The following is a 20,992-nucleotide window of genomic DNA, read 5'->3' as shown; positions in this document are numbered from 1 at the left end:
GACTGATAAGGTCTCATTTTTAGGTCCCCTTGATAATATCGAACCTCGATCGCAACATATAGGCTATTTTCTTTATTATGTTCCAGCTGCAGCTTGCATTTTGACCCACTAAAGAACGTTTGTATTTTCTTGCAGAAAGCTTCAAACAAAAAGCCCGATTTTGCAGTTTCCTTTAGGTATGTGATTAGAATACAATGTTTAGTTTGTGTCTGAGCAGCCAAATGTACACTGTTAAATTATTCAGACCAAAGCAAACCCTTGATTTATGGTTTATCTTTATTTGATCAATGGGTTTCCTCTGGTAAAATAACACAAGTGACAAATAAGGGAGAGATTTTATTGATAAATCTGAGGTATTTCTATATTTTAACATAAAGCATTCAATATCCTCAATTACTAATATGTGTTCTCTTTTTTTTAAATACCATTCCACATATTTGAGAGTCTCTGCTTTCTTGTCAACTGCTCGGGTCTTAAACTCGCTCCACTGCTTCTGATGTTCCTTTCTGTTAACCATTTATTGGCCACTGGCTATTTGTTCCAGATCACTGACGTTTTGATGAAACCTCAGGCAGTCTGCAAAAAAAAAAAAAGCCTTGGCACTGAGCTGCGCTGTATATTCCAAAAAGATAATGAACTGAAACATACAATCAAAGTGGCTAAGAAATGGTGAACAGAAAACAACACCTAAATCGAAGTCCAATTAGGAATGTGGACGCGTGCTGAAAGCTTGTTAGCAATTATAAGAAGTGTTGGATTGCCGCGTTGGTACGTGAAGACTTCGCTATTAATTACTAATAAATGGGTATGATGAATTGTAGAGATGTTTGAGGTTACGTGCTTGTATTCTTACTGTTTAGAACAGTCGTCCACCCATAAAATTTAGAAGTCAGTACTGCTTTGTCACATGCTCACCGTCAGAACTTAAGGCTTAAAATGGTGCTGCATGATTAGAATAGGCAGCTTGTGTGGTAAAGCATTTTGTGCAGCCAGCAGGAAAAAGTTCCTGATAAATGCAGTCCTTTGGTCGAATAAAAAGTAAAAACAGCAGCATCCTAACACACAAATAAAGCAACTTTCTGTCTAAATCTAAATGAGGAATACATTCACTATGGGTACTGAGGCTGATTTGTTTTTTGGGAGCACAACATAATTCCTAACAGTTAATTAATGTGAACCTGAAAGTTGAAACATTTCTCATAAAGGAAATCTTCTTCTGTTGTTCCTCAGCCTTTAATGTGGAGTGTGCGGTACAGCTTTTTCAACTCCTAGCCAGAACTATTTTTGGAAGTGAGAGCGTTCTTTATTTATTTATTAATTATTTCTTTTTAACGTCAAGGCAAAAGTTTACTCCCGACACCTTCGCAGGAAGACAGAACGTGTCACAGTTAACGCTTTGCTTTGAAACAGTTTGGTGATCAAAATAGCAAAAGGAGAGGAGTCAGGAACTCATCTGTGATAGGCGGGTATTTAAGAGAGCAACCTGAATACGTTAGAGAATAAGACTTACTCATAAGCAATAATAAAAGAAAAATGTGAAAATTATCTCGCCGCGGTGGCACCTACGTAGTGAGATTTTGTCGACAACAAAAAGGACTTTCTTTTACTGACTAAATTGTTATAACAACAAGCGGTATTATAATATTCTGTTTAACAGGCTCCCACTTTCCTCTGAGTGCATCTGGAGGCTGGAAAGATCAAAATGAATTTCTATGAAGAGGAGTGATAAAGAGCTTGTTAAACAACAAAATATTTTACTATTCTGTTTTATCAGCACAATGTTCTCATCATGTGGAATGTGAATGTGGTCTGTGTCTTTAATAAAACATTGAGTACAGTTGCTGTATATGGCCCTCATTCCAAGTGTGGGAGAGGACATAGAGGACTGCAACCGCTTGTGGTCCATGAACTAAAGGACAGTATGCATATAAACATTTTGAAAAGTGGTAACACAGCAGGGAAACTCCTACTGTTACAGCAGATTGTAACCAATGAATTTGTTGGAGAATCTAAAAAAAATCCTACTTCTTTGATATAACACTTACTTCACAGTGCTTCAGTCACAAAACTGTAATAACAATTCACTTCTTCCATTAAAGTGGGTGCTATTCTAGTATCTTTTTAGATATTTATCGAGCTTTTATGCAACAGAAGAATTTGGTCATCTTTGACAGGTTGGTCTTCAGGTTATTTCACTATTCCAATCTGTGTGTTGGTGTTTTAACTGTCTGAGCCACATCAGCAACATAGGCATAGTCTTATGCCTATACTGCAGACGAAGGAAATATCAGTACTTGAAAATAAAATTTTGCCTGTCAAGTCCCCCCCGCCCTTTCATTCTGGTGTGTGACGGTGTTAGCTTTGTTTTTTATGAGAGCTCTCACGCTACATGCTTCAAATGTCAATGAGTGTCATTTGTGTCCAGACTCACATTTGCATTGCTAAATCTTATATAAGGCTCGCTTCATCCAGTAACACCAGCTGCTGTGAAGAAAGCTGTACTAACTGCAGGAAATTGTTTGAACTGGCAGAAAAATAGGGCATAATTTGTTTTCTTTGAAGATACCACATTTATGGCTGTCTTAGTGGTCAAGTGGTAAAAACAGTTATTCAAACTCGTAGAACCTATTGCATTACTCAATATTTGCTTTTTGGCCTTCAGCCTGACCTACTACGTGTCTTATTCACCTGGAGGTCAACTCAAGAATATGAAGACACTGTGTTTGACATATTTTGGATTGCACCCTAACCTGTTTCAGGGTCACACTGGTGCTCGCAGGGGTCAAGGAGGCGTCGTCCGCACAGCTCGTTCACCCAGGGTCCGCTGGCATTCTGCTGGTGGTACAACAAGATCTGGGCCGGGTTGAGCCAGTCTGAAGCATCCAACTGGCTCCCCTGCAGCAAAATGAACCTTGACCCTGACACGGACAGGAGGGGGGAACAAGGTTGGGTAAGGACAAGACGTGTGGAGGGGAAATGAGATGGTGACAAGTGGAGGGAAAGGGAGAACAGCAGGGCAGAGAGAGAGGGGAAAAAATGAATCTTAATGAATGCAGCCAACATACTTGATCTCAAATACCTTTTCAAATTGTCTTGATATTTCCATGGTTCATTAAAATGATATTAAAAGGGAAAATAAGACAAGGGCACAGAACACATCCGACCTTTTCACAAAAATATGAAAAGAGCATCTTCCAAACTCAATTGCTCTAAGTTGACATCAACAACTACCGTAGCTTTTTTTGGGGGGAGGTGAAAATAAACTTCAGAAAAGATTCGAAAGAAAGTAGAAGTTTAAGAGTAATTAAATATATGTCTTAGAATTTATATAATTTCAAGATTAAGGAATAAAGAAAACACACTACGCCAGTGACAACTACTAATCCATGATGTTTATATTTAACACATTTTGTTAGAACTTGTATCTCATTAAAGCAAGAGCATAAGTTCAGTCGATTTGACCTAGTAAACACTGGCAGCTGCCAGTCAAAGACAAAAATGTGTTCAGCATAAGAAATAGTTAAATGAACAGTAATAACACTGTTAATGTGTCTGTTAAGTGACCAGAAGTATCTTGCTGAGCCAAACAGAGGTTTCATATTTCATGCTGTTTGAATAAATATCCTTAAGGAATAAAATTCAGAAAAGTAATGGAAGTTAATACCACACATTAATGTATTTATTAACATTGGAGGATTCAGGTTATTCTTCTTCGGTCAAAGGTTGACTACAAAACCTTGCCTTCTATCTCTTTCCCTCTAAAGCGCTGCATTGCATACAGAATCCATTTAATTAAGTCCCTTTTAAGTTGAGGCCACATACAAATTAAATTGGCAATGAGTGTGTTGTAACTGCGACTACATAATGAATCAGTTACGATTGAAGTCGATCTTGTAGAAAATATCTTCTACAAAGTGTTCACACCATTCCAGCCATGTTACAAATGGCTTTTGTAGCCTATTAACTGTGATTTGCCCCAATAGCGTCAAGCACTTTCTTATTTGGAACCCTTTTCTTCTGGACTATTTAAAAATCTGTACACTAACCACAATTCTACGCCTTGATCTTCACATAAATTTCATTTGAAAACATAATGAGGACTGAATGGAATTTCAACATCAGATCCACATTTAGTTTGGCATGGCTAATAGATGCAAGTAAATCACTGTGGCCGTGCACTTGCTAGCAGTTCTATAATCATAGAACACATGCTTCAGAAAAGTGATATTAAAAAAGAAAATGACCATAACAGAGTTAGGAAACATTGATCTGAGCCGATGTGATCCTGTTTTTTTTTTTTTCCATGTCATTTTCAAATGCGTGTGATCAGTAGGGGAAACCTACTGAGAAGCAGGGGGACATGTTAGTTAAATGGAGGATAATAATGCAGAAAACATATGTGTTAGTTTTTGTGTTTCATTAATTTAGTCCAACTTTTTTTTAACCAGGAATAAAAATTCCACACCTACCCCCTCTAAATGTATTTTTGTTAAATAGTGCAGCACAGAGTATTTTCCTAAAATGCGTCATGCAGAAAATGTTCTCGAGACTCGAGGGTTTACAGCTCAAATGCTTTTAACTGAAGACAGCAAGTTAAAGTCAGTTTGATTTGTGTTTGAAGTGTTTCCTCCTCAGTTTGTGAATTCCTGAAAAAATAAGTATGAGAAGATAAATGCAAACAACAAAAAGACAGTAGAACATACCAGCAGTATGGAGTCAGAGGTCCCTGGACATCAGGCACAAGAGGTCTCAGTCGCACACGATACTGAGAGTGTGACCTCCGTAGCAACACTCAATGGCCAAACTTGCAAACTTGGAATGCACCAGTTATTTGCTAATGACTTCTCAGCAGGCTCTGCACCCCCATAGTTTGTGCTACAGCATGGAACTACGGCACACGCTGCTTGGCCGGACATGTTTTGCTTCCAATGCCATTAGCATATTTCTGATGTTTTGACATATGTTATATTGTCTTTGATTTGCCTGCTCGCCTCTGGTTTTGAATATGTATTTAGTTGCATTATGAAATAGGTTTTAATATTGAAAATGAATCACTTATATATGACATAGCATACAATATAGAAGAAAGAATAAAAAAATACGATTCTGGAACAAATTTGATTTAGACCCTTCTCATCATTTATAGTGTGACTCTCATAATTGACAATGTATTACAGATAGGACTTTCAGGGCAGAATCGACCCCTGTGCAGCACTCCTGTCAAGGATAAATAAACACCGTCGGACACAGCTTTGTGTTCAGTGCTAGCTAATAGATGTTATCATAGTAATAGGGATAAACAAAAATTGTACACATGCAGATGGAAAACAGCTATACTTTTAAAGCTAAACATCTCAAAGGCAGAAACCGAATTTGCATACAGCTACTCTGGATGGCATTACTTTGGCCTCCAGTGTTACAAAAATTAAAGTTAAGAGGAATTTTTGACCAGGACATGTCCTGTAACTCACACAAACCCAATTCTTTAGGACCATTAATGATCACTCCTGCACAGGAGGCAGTAGTAATTCCTTATTGTTACTATGTCCAAACAACGCACTGAAAAGCCTTCCACTGATCTGCTTAGTTATACTGCTATTGCTCCAGGGCGGGGGGGAGACCTCCCATGCCGCTTTTCTCCTCTCCATTCAGTATATTTGCGTGTCAATTGTGCATATTATTAAAGTGCATTGTAAAGAATGTCACTGCAAAAAAAAAACAGTACAATTTGGGAAACAAAAAAGCAAATAATTTATCTCACACTGAACTGATTGTAATCTATTTTATAGTACAGTCCTAGTATATTGTGGCATTAATGGCAGCCTCGTGCAGTAGCTCCGGACATATTCTTGAGACCTTTCAAATTAATGTGTTTTTAAAACATTTTTGTTTTTTCTAGACCTGATTGGATGCTGTGCTACTGGCTTACATTTTGCGCATGATTCTGGCACCATCAGCCACATATGGCACTCATCGTAAGATTGATGAGTTTTTTTTACACGTGGGAACTGTCTGGAATAAGACCCTAAATCCAGACGAGTAAAAGAGAAGACGTCTAGAACATAGGTCAGGAGCAAAACAGAGAGCAAGAAGGAGGACATTTAAAACATTTCATCATGGGGAACATGGGATGCCTGGTTAATAAAAGGAATGAGCTCGTAGCTCTAAAGAGGATTCAACAATAATGTAGGGAATTCAGGATTATGGGTTCCGAGACGACACTGCAGAAAAATATCCCCATCTCCAATGCCACGATAAAAGGCTTTGTTGACTGATTTTTTTTATTTGTCTTTTCATTTGTTTTAATTATTCAGTTATATTTCCTCAATAACTTATGCTGCAGCAATATCATTTTCCCTTTGTGGATTATTAGCATATCATTCAATTCCATTCAATTACTTTATCATGTTACAGTATTATATTAGAGTACAGAGGGTTTTATGAATTTACAACATCTGCCAACATTTATATTGCTATTGCAAAACATTGTGCTTATTTTTTTTGTCTTTCTTTTTTTCCTTAAAAACTACACTAATAACTAAAATTTCAATGAAAAACAGATACTATAAAGTAATGAGGAGCCTAAAGCATAGGACTTCCTATTCAATATCATTATTATTTTAAGATTAACTAAACATTAATCTGTCACTTTATGGCTTGAGGCCAGTGTGGGGGCAGGGAAGTCTCCCAAGAATCGAGTTTGTTTAGGAAGTTTTTAATATTTGATTCTTTCTTGAGAACAGAGGGTCAATTATAATCATTGCAAATTCTTATGAAATACAGTAATATACTGTTGAAAGTTTGCGCTACATGTACAGCAATTCTTTACAATTTATCTCAGTCTTGTAGTTTTCTGTTTTCTCTCTCTCTGTCTATTATGCAGGTGTATCATGGCTTCACAGCTACATGCTTCATGATGGTTGGCATGACCTCCCCCAAATTTATTTGTTCGCCATCTCTTTCTGTCTCTCTCTCTCTCTCCCTCTCATGCTGCTCTCTTGCTTCTTTCTTCCGCTGTCCCCAAAGCCCTTCTAGTTGAGGCAGATGGCCGCAATCCTGGAGCCCGGTTCTGATAGAAATCTGTTTCTTTTAATTTTTTCTCCTCTCCTCTATCGCAAATTGCTTGCTCAAAATGAAACATTGAGTTTCTCTGTGTCGAGTGGCCTGAGATGGTTTTAGATGGGAAATGGTGCATAATTAATATAAATGAACTGAAGTGTAACTCTAAGCATGTCGATTTTGGAAATGAGCTTGCATATACAGCTTCTCTGAGTCACCTCTGCAACAGACTTCTTTGTCACTGATGATCCCTGGCAGTCCCTAATTGTGTGAGCATGTGTGCTCATCTTAAAATCTGAAAAATAAACCTTGACCATCTTTCTACGTGAGACTATCTCCAACTTTTTCTTAAATAAACTTTTGTCCTGTTCTCTGTCACGCACTTTGAAAAGCAGTAGATGCTGTTGTTCTGGATAACAACACAAGCGTCTCAGGCAAGATTACTTTCCCTGATGTGCAAGGCGTTGAGAAAGGTGTGACTCTGCATGTCTGAGCCTTTCTTCACAGGATTTGAAGGCAGACACATGCGCAGCTGTTGGCATTAATAGTTTCTCTCCCCAGTGGTCAAATCCAAATTTTCATCTGATTTACCATGACATCAAATCAACTCTGATGAGATAGTGGAGACATTTATGGAAACATTCTAAATCGATCCCAGTTTTGTAATTCAACAGGCAAAATCGCCATCTTTCATCTCTCCTTTCAAAGTTCCCTCCCTGGATGCCTCCCCAGAATTTTAATATCTCCCTGGCAGGCCTGCATATACCATCGGAAAGCTGCAGCACTCTGAATCGAATCAGACCTCCAGATGATAGATGAGTGAGCCACAGTCACAGTCTATAATATATCTGGACTGCCAGCTCACTCCTGTGACAGCTGAAAAATGCCAATGAAGCAGCGGGAGCCAGAACTTGCCCCCCCCCCCCCCCGGTGCTTTTTCTTTTCCCCCTTTGTAGGTGCAAACTTGCTTCAGCATATCAGGGAGTACAGCCATAAGAGTGATGGAGCATTTCCTACAGGTGGCCACTGCACCCTAGCCTCAATGTGCGGTGATGCTTTCATGACACATCTGTTGTGTGGCAGGGGAAACCTTGGGAGAGGATGGTTGACCTGGCATTTACCTTTGTCTCTGAGCACAAAGCAAATCAGAAGCTCAGCTGCAAAGCACAGACACTTGGTTTGAGAGATATAGTGAGCTGAACTCTCCAGAGAGCTGTAGAAAAATACCAGCTCAGCCCCCCTGGGGATTTGAGCTTCCAAGGCTCCATATACAGTCTGAGGCTGGTGTAAAGCCTTACCGTCAGCGATTAGGTGCTCCGGCACATGTAAGATTACCCGGACAGAGAGGCTGCAGGAGAGGTGAGATGAGTAAACCAGGCCGATCGCGCAGCTGATGACACTGATCAGAGTCAGGGTGGTCTTATTGATGGGGCTCCGCGGGGAACCTGCTGCTGTGAACAAACACACAGGGTTGGGAGGGGGCGGGGGTGGGAACAACAAATGGTAGAAATATGTGAAGCAGCGGCCATGCTTTTTTCCCCCACAGCCCCTTCCTGCCATAAACATACATAGACCACCAGACATCAACACACGCTGCCTACACAGGGAGTTTTTCTTTATAAAATGTCTTTTGTTTTTTTAACGGGCCAAAAAAATGGGCTTAGCACCCATGAAAAAGACCTTTGGATCAGAAATATCAAGCCTTTGGGAGGTTTTGCCCAGGCATAGCTCAGTGGCACAGACATAAGGTTTACCTTTGAAGGGTTTTAACATCCACGCTGGGATGTGTGAGGAAAAAAGAGACACAGGCATAAATAAGAAAAAACAGCTCTGAGGTTTTTTGCAGCCTCCCCTCTTTCCGAAGCTCTTCTTCTCAGTCGGAGTGAAAACTCTTGCCTTATCTCTTTTACTCCAGAGTGCAACACAGAAAGCGGTAAATGTGACCTCGTACCCACAGGGGCACACGCGTATATGCACACACACAGAAATCTCACAGCGACCTTGAATATAGGCACTTTCCTTTGTCTTAAACAGCAACTTTTACACCAGCAGAACGATTCTATATCATACTGTCACTTTTAAATTACTCTGGCACAGCTTTCCCTTTCAAACACTGCCTGAGGCGAACCTTTAAACAAAATTTAAATAGAAAGCTGACCTTTCGTATTGTTTATCAAGCTCGTTTATTTAATCAGGTAACTTACCAGAAACTGGATCTGGGCATCATTTCACCTTGTTGACCTTTCTGGCTTACCTCCTGAAGTTTATATTTCACATTTTTTTGTCATGTCACAAAAGTAATCTCAGTATAACTTTGTGTATTTCACAAAACTGTAAAATATTTCACCATATCTTGTCCTCTGATTTTTCCTTAAACATGAAATGACAAGAAATCATTTTGTCATGCCTCATGAATCATCTTTTCCTTTGGATCGAAATGGCATAGTTGGGACCCTGTTGCAACCACCTCATTCTATTCTTAAACCAGGCTCTAATTAAAGGTGTTGGCTACACTTCTGAAGGCTTTGCCGCATTTGTGACACCTGTGCACATGACGGGGGGATAATTGGCTTGGAGGCTTTGTAAAGGCTTGTAACGCCTTCTGACAGCAGCTTTTATTTTGAGGGCATTGTTTTTTTTTATCATCACCACCGACCATCTCCCTTCCACAGCCCATTACTATACATCAAAGTTGCAAAGACATGGCATGCTGACAGATAAAGCGTGCTCCACCACTTCACTTTGACAGCATTTGCACAGGGTCCTCCTTAATAATATTTGTCCGTAATAGTATTTCAAAATATGGTGTTCTTCATAACGCAAGATGCAACGAATATCATGTTTTTTCCACCAGAAACTTCTGATCTCATCATCTTGTTTGGTTTCACTCAACAAGATAGTATGCAAATGCACTGAGATCAGTTTCACATGCTCACAAACACTTTACACACACCTCTTTATATGTACTATACACAGTGTATATATAGATATATATATCTATATATATAGATATATATACACATATACATTGAGCTCATACAGTCTATTTGCTCCCTTTTGGAGAAAAATTCATAAACAGACACAACTCTAGAACCATCCATCTGCCATATGCACTAAAGTTACTTGACATGCGTCGTGACAATGGTTATACCATCGGCGAGATAAACTGTCTGTAGGTGTACGAGTCCTCCTTACCCCCAGAGCCCCACGCGCTGTTGGCGTTACCATTTCTCATACCTCGAGTCCGGCGCCGACTGCGGTTAGGGTCGGTGTAAAAGGCCAGCTGAGGCTCGCTGTCGGCCTCCGTCCCAGAGTCCCCGTCCGGGTTCAAGAAAGTTGAACCCGCTGTTGGATTCACACAAAAAATACACTTCCAATGAAAAATGATAAAAAAATGAAGAAAAAAATCTGGACCGATTGGTGGTAGATAGCAGGGAGAAGGCCAGAGCCGCGGCTGAACCCACTGCTTCATTCAGTCTGCGATCAGTTTAAAAGCTTAAACGAGTTTAAAAGTTTTTTCTCATTCAATCACTGAAATATAAGGATTGTAAGCCAGGATGAAACTTAGAGTCAAAGATGCTGTTTTTTCAGTCAGTGGTACCTTCCATTGAACCGTTAAGACCACATCTGAAATTCTAAATAGCGTTTTGATTTATAATAGAAAATTAAATCAAATTAAATCAAATCAAATAAAAGGGGTGGCTGACAATATGGAAAATGTATTACGATAAGGTTAGGAAAGCTAATTCCAGGATTGTGGTATGGACTTGATGGGTAAATGTAATGGAACCAAACTATCCTTAATGTCACCACTATGAAGTAACCCTGTGCTCATCCATAAAGTATCCATCGCAGAATGCATTAAACCATGCTCCCATCAGAGGAGCAGCTCAGATTGTACATGTTCTGCTGTACTTTGGATGGGTGCACTAATACTACACTTTATATAACGCTAACCTCACAAGCTAAACCTGCTGCACAGAGATCACTTAATTGGATAATGGATATAAAGCGAATTTGAGCTGCTTTAAACCGTACAAATCAACTTAACAAATGCAGATTAAGGCCACCGATCACTTCGAAAGAGTCTTCAATAGAAACAAACCTATTTTTTTTTCAAAAAATGCCACAATTACTTTACTGGCCGTTATACCGGTTTGTTAGAAACACTGGTAGGAATCCTGCACTAACTACATTAAGATCGAAATAATCAGCTTTTTTTTTTGTGGACATCTGTCAATCCAGTTGTGCGTTTATAAAAGAAAATTTAAAACATTCCATTTGCAGGGCTGTTGAACTGTGCTGCGCTCTGCTGACACATCTTTCTGTTATTTTGACAACCCCTTTTAAACCAGTGAGACGAGGCTTAATACAAGAAACACCTTTCTGTTTAGATCAGTCGAGTTTAACAGTCGCAAAACAGCCTCCTCCTGAACATTCCAGCAACAATGAAAAGAGATTTCTGAAGAACTGTTACCGTTCACTATTCCAGCATCCAATAAAGCGGCAGCTGAGCACACCCCGAATCAGTAACAGTTTCCAATATTCCCTTATTGATATAAAACCATACAAATGATTGGGAGTAAATTAGCTTTGTAAACCTACTTTTTGGTCCTAAACTTCATTCACCTAATCTGTATTTCTTGAGAAGGAATTGGTCTAATGAATTTAATATACATAATATTCATACTTTCAAGTTTTAATAGCCAAAGCAGAGCTACATAGTGTATATGAGAGATGAAATGAAAATGAATAGATGAAAACACAACATGTTTTGCCGGACAATACCAACATGACTTGTGTTTTTCTTAATTCTTTTAATTTCTTAAGTCTTATTTCTTATTCTTTATGTGGAAAAATAACAAAACACAAGCTTTACTATTTCAGAGAAAAGGATGAACCCAAGACAATTAGTAATATGATTTTAAAAAAAGGGAGATTGAACCGCTGCGTTTGGGAAGATAATCTCATTCACACAATTCATTTGTAAAAATCGTCAATGAATCTGTCACAAAAAGATGCCGTATTATCCTTAAGGATAATACAATACAGATATAGAAGCTAATGTTTGTGGGAGGTACTTTGGTACCTATGGTACAGTATACTCTTTGATAAACAAACTGCCCTGACAATGTCAATAACGCATTTCCGCTGTGTGTTATAGCAGGGGCATTAGCTATATTTAGAGGGCATGTATTGAAGCTTGTCTTACAAGTGTTAGCGGATTGCACATCACAAAGTGAGGGGGAAAATCCATCAAAGCCGCCAAGATTTGCTGCCTCAGCGGGATATATGTGAATCGAAATAAAATTCATGCTACTATGTTCTGTGACAAGAGCTTTAAAAATCCCCAACCAAGTGGCAGTGTTTGATTAAATTGGAGACGGTCCCTCAGAAACAATGCGTGGAGGAAAGTCAGTTGGCAGCAAAGTCGATGTGGCGAAGTGAGAGGGACTTTTTCATGACAGCAGCTTCATCAGCTTTTCATGTTGTTGGTTTTAGGACAACATGCACTGAAGATATGAGTGCGTCGCAGAAGCATTGCTGGCAGCCATGACTATCAGCCACCACAGATGTTAGCGCGGCTTTGCTGCGCAAGTGGAAAGCCTTTTCTGATGACATTGTTTCAGCAGCAGTGTCCACCACTGATTTAATAAATGTGCAATAATCACTTCACACTTCCCCATTCAGATATGTTTACAGGCTGGGAACACAGTCCTCTGGAACGCTATTCAGTCTGCTATTAAAATGTTGCAGTGAGGAGGACACAAAAGCTCCTCTCACTTAAGAGGCGAAGAATGAGATACTCCTGCTCACTCCTGCCTCCTCAATAACATTAACATTTGGGCAAATAATTAGATAACAGAGGAGGGAAAATCTATCCTTTCTCTATTGTATAAACATGTGAACATGAAACACTCTCAATACATAAAAAGAACAAGCCAATTGAGGCTCAGCAGCCATCCCAAAATCACAGTCTACTGTTTTTAATTTGTTATTTTCTGGCTTTTATGAAACAATAAAGCTGCACAGCTACTGACAAGTCATTGCACGATGTTCCGCAACAGTAAATGCAACGGCACTACCGTGATATGTGGCAGAGGAAGGCAGCCATCACCAGCGAGAAAAAGAACCAATGAGATGCAACAAAGGCACCATGCTCGTCGCTTTGACTCTGACATAATCTCTAAAACCCTGAGGAGCACAACCAGGCCAACTAATAATCAGCCAAGCACTGAGTTCTGTCCGCTTTGCTCTCAAATGATGGGAGGAGAAAGAGACTTATCAATTATATGGCAGAATTCTTTGCTTCAGAACATTTCGCTGCTAATCTCCAGTCACAAAGTTGTTTAATAGAAAAAGGCAATACGTGCACTGTACAGCAAAACTAGCGAATAAATCTTTTAGAGTAAATGTTTTATGTGGTTTGTGGACTTCTGTGACAACTATATTATTGTTACTGTTATGGTTGTGATGTCTTCCGCAGTCAGTAAAGTGCTCTGTCTCAGAACTGTTGTGTTGTTTTGTCGATACACACACTTGTAATGCATTGCATCAACCTTTTTTATCTTTATTTACCCTAGTGGGTCACTTCAACACTGATTGTGAAATGAGGCAGCTTTTTATAAAAAAAAAAGGCATTGCCTGATTTTTGAAAACTCTGAGAAAAAAAGGACTGTAGACTAATTTCTGACTAATAGAATCTATATATGGGAAAGAAGCTGCAATATGTGTAGCAATATAGAAATTTTGAGAATGTGACATATTCAGATGGTATCATATGCATCAAAGTGTTAATGGGTGAATGACAGCTGAATCAAACTGAGAGGCCTGTGCTCATTTACAGCTCTAACAGACTGCAGTAGAAGAAATATTCATACGTGCATACTTTATGTACAGTAACAGTGATACTTAACATTCTAATAAAAATACATACATTTTCAGAATGTAAACTTTAAAAAAATAAAAATCCCATATCGTATCACATTGTTTATTTCTCCTTAAATAAATTTGATGGTTGTTTTCTCCAGTTTGATTTTTGAAAGCTACATTTCCAGCTCTTAAGATGGTTAATATCACTCACCACTGCAAACCCAACATGAATTACTTTAAAACCAGAACTAGTTTATCTACAGCTATACTTGGATTTGTAAATGTGTCTTCTGTGACTATAACAAAATTGTACTTAAGCACATAAGTTACCTCACAGGCTTCCTAGCTGATGCTCACCTCATCAAAAATGAAACTACACTTCAGTGGCTTTGGCAGAAATACCAAGTGTGACTTGTAGATACCGTTATTGGCAAGCTTCGGCTGTTTCATGCCTATATTATTTATGAAAAATGTATAAATGATTAAGAAAACATTGAAAAGATGGAGGGTGTAAATTCCTGGAAAGAAGAGGCCGCATAATCAAATCACATTCAAGTGGATCTTCTTCTCACTGCAGCTCTCACACTGAATCTGAGAAAGTAGATGTGGTTCATTTTTAGACATTAAAAAGGGAGAAATCCCCTGAATGTGATTCCTGTCCCATAAGTTCATATCTATCCTTCCAACACTCTATTACAAAGAGGAGGAAGACTAGTTAGTGGACTAAGGGATTTTTGAAGAAGTAGTAATTTATTTTCAGATTAAATTAAATTTTGCTACCTATTCTATGTGAACAGCAGCTATATATTAATAGAAATATTAGTATATAGTATATATAACTTAAGTGGTTTTATAGATGGAGACTATAGTACTCTGCTCAAAGAACTGAATACATGCATTTATACATGGTCTGCAATCTTTCTGAGCCAGAAAGGGAAACATGTAAAAAGCACTTCATTTGTAGCCATGCCTTATGACAAAAACAAAGTATCAATGCTGTATGAAAGAATCGTCCATTTGACGGTGCCTTTAAAAGCCTGTGAAGATGCACCCAGGGACATGCAGCTTGTCTGTTGTGGTTACTGTTCTTTAGCAAATGGCAAACTTTCCCTTTGAAGGGAACAAATACTGTGGCGCACTTATCAACTAGGAAGGATGACAGGTTCCAAGGGACTTCCCACAAACATTATTAATCCAGAGCAGTGAGTTCAGTCAAGGTTCACAGCACTGAAATTAACAACACAGTGAATAATAAAAGAAGTCGTAATAAAAGAGGATTTGTTCCCATACAGAAAGTGTGTCACGGAACGTCAAAAGGGACGGGCGGCATATTTTGAATCGCTTCCAAAAAGTAAAGTAATAACAAGAGCAGACAGATGCTTGAATATGAGTTCAGTAAAGGACAGTCTATGTGTGATAACCTCTGTGATGAAATGTGGACTTAGAAGAGTGAATCTTAGACTGATTGTTTGTACTTCACTGAACCCGAAGGACTAAGATGAACCGAACTGAGGACACTGAGGCAAAAATGTCTCAGCAACAAATATTGATATTAATAATAACACCGTATTGGGAAACTGTGACATCTTGGCAGGACCTGTGACGGGAGCTCATGGATTTAATTGTAAAAGAAAGAAAGGATGCTGGGGGAGTGGAGGGTCCGCTGTTATATTTGAGAGCACTTGTGATTACGTTTAATGATCAAACAGCAGCTTTAAAGTAAAACTTTAGCATCAGGACTTAGCAATAATTCAATTTTTTTTTTCCCTTTGGCTGCTTTTTGGGGGAGCTGTAGTTCAGGTGGAAGAACAGTAGTCTGCCAAATGGAGGGTCGGTGGCTCCATCCCAGGCTTCCCCAGACCACATGTCAGAACCTCTTTGGGAAAAACACTGAACGTTGCATCAGATGCATTCATCCATGTGTGATGAATGTGTGTGATATTAAAAGCACTGCATAGCCGGTAATACAGTGCATTAACTAAGAAGTGCTGTATGAGTGTGTGTGTGTGTGTGTGTGTGTGTGTGTGTAAATGAGGGAATGTGGCTTGGTGTATAAAAGCATTTTAAGTGGTCAACTAGACTCAAAAACAATCTATAAATACAGTCCATTTACCATTTTCATATTATATGCATTCAGTTAGTCTTTATGAAGGCTGAAATCTACAATTACTTTAATAACTGATTATGTTTACGTATATTATTGTGTTTTACCAGTTACGTGTTCACACTGCACATTCTGCCAAGCCAATACATCACAATAAAGAAATACTACATTTACATCAAATCTATGGACAAAAAAAATCCTAACAAGCATACTTATACTTAGCAGTATGAGTGTGCCTGACTCAGGGTGGCATGTTTGTCTGTCCGACTGTACTGTCATATTATTATTTTCACTTCACATAAATGGTTACCAATGTTCTGAATAATGTACATCATCTTGTATATATGTATATTGTAAATCCACTTTTCATTTGAAGCGCTTTTGTAATCAGGTCTTAATTACTCTTTACTCACTTAGCTTGACTCACAAGCAGTCCCCAGACTTTCGCATGGAGGTGTATTTTTCAAGTTTGTGCAAAAGAGATGCCAAACGTGCTGTTGTCCTACCTGCCACAAAGCAAAGTCTGGTCCCCTCAAACATTCATTGCAGGATGCTCATCCACAAACAGCACAACACAATCAAGCGCCACTTATAAACCAAGTTATCATTTCCAGCATTTGGCTTGACAGGACCAGGATAACAAACCACTGACACTGGAAAGGAGCAGATGAACCGATAAACCACGAGAACCGTTCTCAGGAGCAGCAGCTCTGGTACCATCAACTTGTGATGGAAATTAAGCCATACCAGCAGCTTTGGGGATCGAAAACATCTAAACTGATAAAAAGAGCGAGTAGGTTTCAATTCTTGCTTCTGAATCTTAACTGTGTCAAAAAAAAGGGTTTATAACAAGGAGGACCAATGTACAGTTTCTCTTTAACCTGAAACAACAAATAAATAGGTTTCCTCTTTGCTTGGGTATAACAGAGAATGACTTTGGCTAGAAATAATAGTGAAAGGCATTGACTTTTGCATGTTTCCAGTTTTAAGACACTGGTCAACATTTCTGAAGTGAAAAAAAATCAAAGCTACATCCCAAAAGAAAAAAAAAACCTAATGCAAGGTATCGAGGTATCACTTTAATGAGTGTTCATGGATATTCTGCACATAAACTTGCTATTTCATGTGCTAAAGCTGATGTATAATATGGGTGATGGTGTTATAACAGTAGGGGGCAGAATGTCACACGGATCTCCAACTCAATGGTCACCGGCTTAAGTTTAGTGACAACTAACTAATTCTTAGCCAACAGGAGTGTAATACTTCATCGGTGATGCTCATGTGGCTGATTTCTATCAGGCATTCAGCTTAGGTTTGGTATTGTTTGTTGCCCCGCACATTAAATTGACATCTGTACTGTAATATTACATGTGTGGTCAGAAGCTCGGCAAGATGTAAATGGCTCGTTGCTGCATTGATGCTAAAGGACACCTAAACAAAACAGATCTATTACTGATGTTATTAATACTACCTGTGATAACTAAAGGATTGGTCCATACAAAACACTCTGAAAATATACAGTGCTGTGGTCTATAATTACCCCAGCATTATTCTTAATTTCTTCTTCGATGGCATTGATGATGACCCAACAATCTAGTTATAAACTTAATTATCTTGTGTGGTTAACAGCTAATTAGGACCTAATTACCCCCTTTTCAACAACAGTAATCATTAAATTCTGATAGGGACCCACAGGTCTAGGCCCACTCCTCTCATCCATTTTTCATTTTCTCCCACTTGGCAATTCTGGTACTTTCAGCGCCTTTAGAAATGACTCTCGAGTCCATCAAATATGCTAACATATGACGTGAAGAGGCAATAGCACATTTTTATCAAAAAGAGAGTCCTTAGAGAGCGCCTTACCTGTTTTGCACACCAATGTATTATTTCCACTGAGAACCACCATACTTCTATGTGCATATTTTATGACAAAGAGGAAAACTGTCCACTGGAAACCCCCAAACAACAGCAACGCAAAACCGCATGAAGCAGACCTAATTGCCTACTTAGGCAAACTGATTCCTATGTGGCTGGCTTTGGAGAATACTAATTTGTTGCTGGAAGCACTCTAAATTTCAAAAGGGGTGACTGTGTGTGTGAGAGTATATCTGTGTCTCTGTGCATGCATTGAGTGCCTTAAGAAAAGCAAAACGCTGTATTTTTGAACACCTAGTTGATACTGTACCACTGACACAAGATTTTAATGAACACATAGGAGGGTTATTTTCCTCTCCGTTACTTCTGGCCTGCATTTTTCATGTGCATGTTCATGCAGTCAAAATAAAGTACCGTATAAGACAATCAATTTGGAGGACATTTTTTCTGTCCAGCTCTGAGACAAGGCCAACCAAAGGCTTTGGTCCAACCTTTCTCACAGAGAAAGTGACATGAATGAGAGGAAATGTGTAGATCAGTTTGCCATCGCAGACATGGTGAATCCAGACACTGGATTCTTTAGCATCATTTGATGGAAGTGCTTTACACAAAAGTTCTTACAAAGATCTAACAATTTCTAAACTCAGGAAAAGTATGTTTTTATTCAGTTAAATATTTTTCTATTGTCTTTGTGGAGCAAAAGGAAACCGCTCACTTGCCTTGAAGACATACTGCATCACTCTCTGCGCTGGCTTCCTGTCGCTCAGAGAATAGACTTTTAAACAGCTCTGCTTGTTTACAAGTCTCTTCATGGTCTATTGCCAAAGTACATCTCTGACATGTTGGAGCCATATGAACCTACTTGGGCTCTGAGAACCTCAGGGAGGGTCTCCTGCTGGTGCCCAGAGTCAGGACTAAACCAGGTGAGGCTGCTTTTCAGTTTTATGCTCCTAAAATCTGGAACAGTCTTCCAGGAGATGTGAGACATGCCTCAACTCTGACCATGTTTAAATCCAGGCTGAAAACAGTTCTATTTAGCTGTGCATATGACGACTGAAAGTATTTTATCTGCACTCTTTACTTTTAATTTAACCCGTTGACGCCGGATGTTGCTTAGCGCAACATTGCCCCTCGCGCCGGTTGTTGCGTAGCGCAACATTGTCCCTAACGCCGGTTGTTGCGTAGCGCAACATTGTTCATTTATCATTATTTTCAAGACGCATGCAGCATGTAATGCACAATAATTGGTTCAAATACACATGAGGTGGGTGTTTTCGATTAGCCTGTTCTGCAATAGTGCGTTTGTAGCTAATTTGACAGCTCGGCTACAATGGCTGCGGTTAACGAGACATACTGTGACAGCGATGGAAGTGATGTGGAGTTGGCGCGGCCACACACCATCCAACTCGAAGTGGAGCCCCGTGTCAAAGCAGGAGATGAAATCTTTCATCGGTCTCTGCCTAACTTTTGGAATAATCAAACTACCAACTCGCCGGGATTACTGGAGGCAGAGCAAGTGGTTGTATCAGACAAATGTAGCCCGAGTGATGGCACGAGATCGTTTCGACACGATGTAATTATTTATTCTTGCGCTGCATTCTGACGACTTCTCATTCTTATTTGAGTGGCGTTGCCCTTATGTCAAAAAAAGAGAGCCCGGTGCGAATTACTGCAGTATGACAACTATGATGTTTTAGAAGTCGTGTCACTGAAGTATACAGTATAACTGCACAATGCAAGATATATTGCAGGGTTTTTTTATCATTCATTATTATTGCTGATATTATGATTATGATTTAGTTATAGTATAGTAACAGTATAGTAATAGTAGTATAATAAATAGCAGCATTGGGTATTATCCTGAATCATAAAGCAAAACTACATGAACCAAATGTCCAACATTGATTAAAAAAAAAAAGTAATACAATCCAGCCAGCGAAATTTTTTTTAATTTTTCTTAGGTGTTTTCAATGAATTGTTTTTAGTTCAAAAAACCCTCAGGCATTGGGGACCTTTTCTAAAAACTGGCTTAGGCATTGAGCAGCCTTTTTTGCAGGTGCTTTAGGCGCCAATGGGTTGATTAAATGATTATTTTTTATGTTTTTTGGAATGATTTTATTTGCCTTCTTGTGATTTTATGTAGCTGTAAAACACTTTGAATTGCCTTGTGTACGAATTGTGCTCTACAAATAAACTTGCCTTGCCTGCATCAGCCCTTTTCCATTCGCAAATTCATATTTATGACTTTTCAAATAAAATCTGCATATTTGGTTACACTTGGCTGCATCCAACTGATTAAAAAATTGTCTGTTATGAAATTTGAGGTTCAATATGAGGTTTGACTTTAGGACTCTGATGATCAATTGTCTCTTCCAGTGTAAACAGATGATGCACATTTTCTTGCCACGCAAGAGGCATCAAACAAACATTTAAAACTGAAGACTTCAGACTGAATACATGTATCGTTACACCTCACAAAGCTTTGCATCCATGAGTAGTTTTTCATGAATGGTGACGAGGTAAATACTTGGCAAACTACCACAGCTGGGCAGTCTCATGTGTAAATCGTAAGAGCTCTTCCAGCAACCTTGCTTGTTTCCTTGGTTGTTCTCTCAGTTTGAGGGTTCTCTACCGTGTTTTGAATTTAGAGTTCAAAAGGATCCGGTCAGATTTTCATAATAATTTTCATGTAAGACTTTTTTTTAATCATCATGAAAGAAGTACTTTTGTTTTCCCGCAAGCAAATCCAGTGAACCGACCTTCCAAAAATTGTACGTGATTTTGCTTCAAAATGAAACAACTTTTTCTTTTAACAACACGGCAGTGCCTTAAAGTGTTATACCACTGATGGATACTTGGTTCTGGCTCTGATATTCATTCAAAACACCTGAACTTACTCAACAAGTAATCGAACTAGTCATTGCAGCGTCTTTAATAGGGTTCACGTATGGTGGGCATTTTGTAACTTTGTACCTGGACTTGATAGATAGTAGGCCTGGAAAACATATTTTTCTCGATTAGGTTTCAAGTAACATTTACATGCTAATCTATGTAGTCAAAGTATGATCATATCAAGAACTC

The 20,992-nt window shown here is 38.9% G+C and overlaps 1 protein-coding gene across 7 annotated transcripts in view; it reads right to left on the bottom strand.

The window, feature by feature from the left end:
* The window catches only part of astn1 (astrotactin 1), a 357,848-nt gene that overhangs the window by 238,663 nt on the left and 98,193 nt on the right, over positions 1 to 20,992 (bottom strand). For 2 of the 7 annotated variants that reach the window (XM_075483746.1, XM_075483748.1), the window contains exons 6-8: positions 10,255 to 10,404; positions 8,358 to 8,510; positions 2,751 to 2,918 (exon numbers count right to left, since the gene is read on the bottom strand). In XM_075483746.1, the coding sequence (XP_075339861.1) occupies positions 2,751 to 2,918; positions 8,358 to 8,510; positions 10,255 to 10,404 (471 nt within the window). The remainder of the gene's footprint in view (positions 1 to 2,750; positions 2,919 to 8,357; positions 8,511 to 10,254; positions 10,405 to 20,992) is intronic. The other 5 variants (XM_075483747.1, XM_075483749.1, XM_075483750.1 and 2 more) reach the window with 5 other exon arrangements.

Source organism: Odontesthes bonariensis, chromosome 14, assembly GCF_027942865.1.
Source record: "Odontesthes bonariensis isolate fOdoBon6 chromosome 14, fOdoBon6.hap1, whole genome shotgun sequence".
In the NCBI taxonomy this organism is placed as follows: Eukaryota; Metazoa; Chordata; class Actinopteri; order Atheriniformes; family Atherinopsidae; genus Odontesthes; species Odontesthes bonariensis.
Note: the sequence above shows the minus strand (reverse complement) of the source record. Positions and strands in the feature narration are given on the sequence as shown.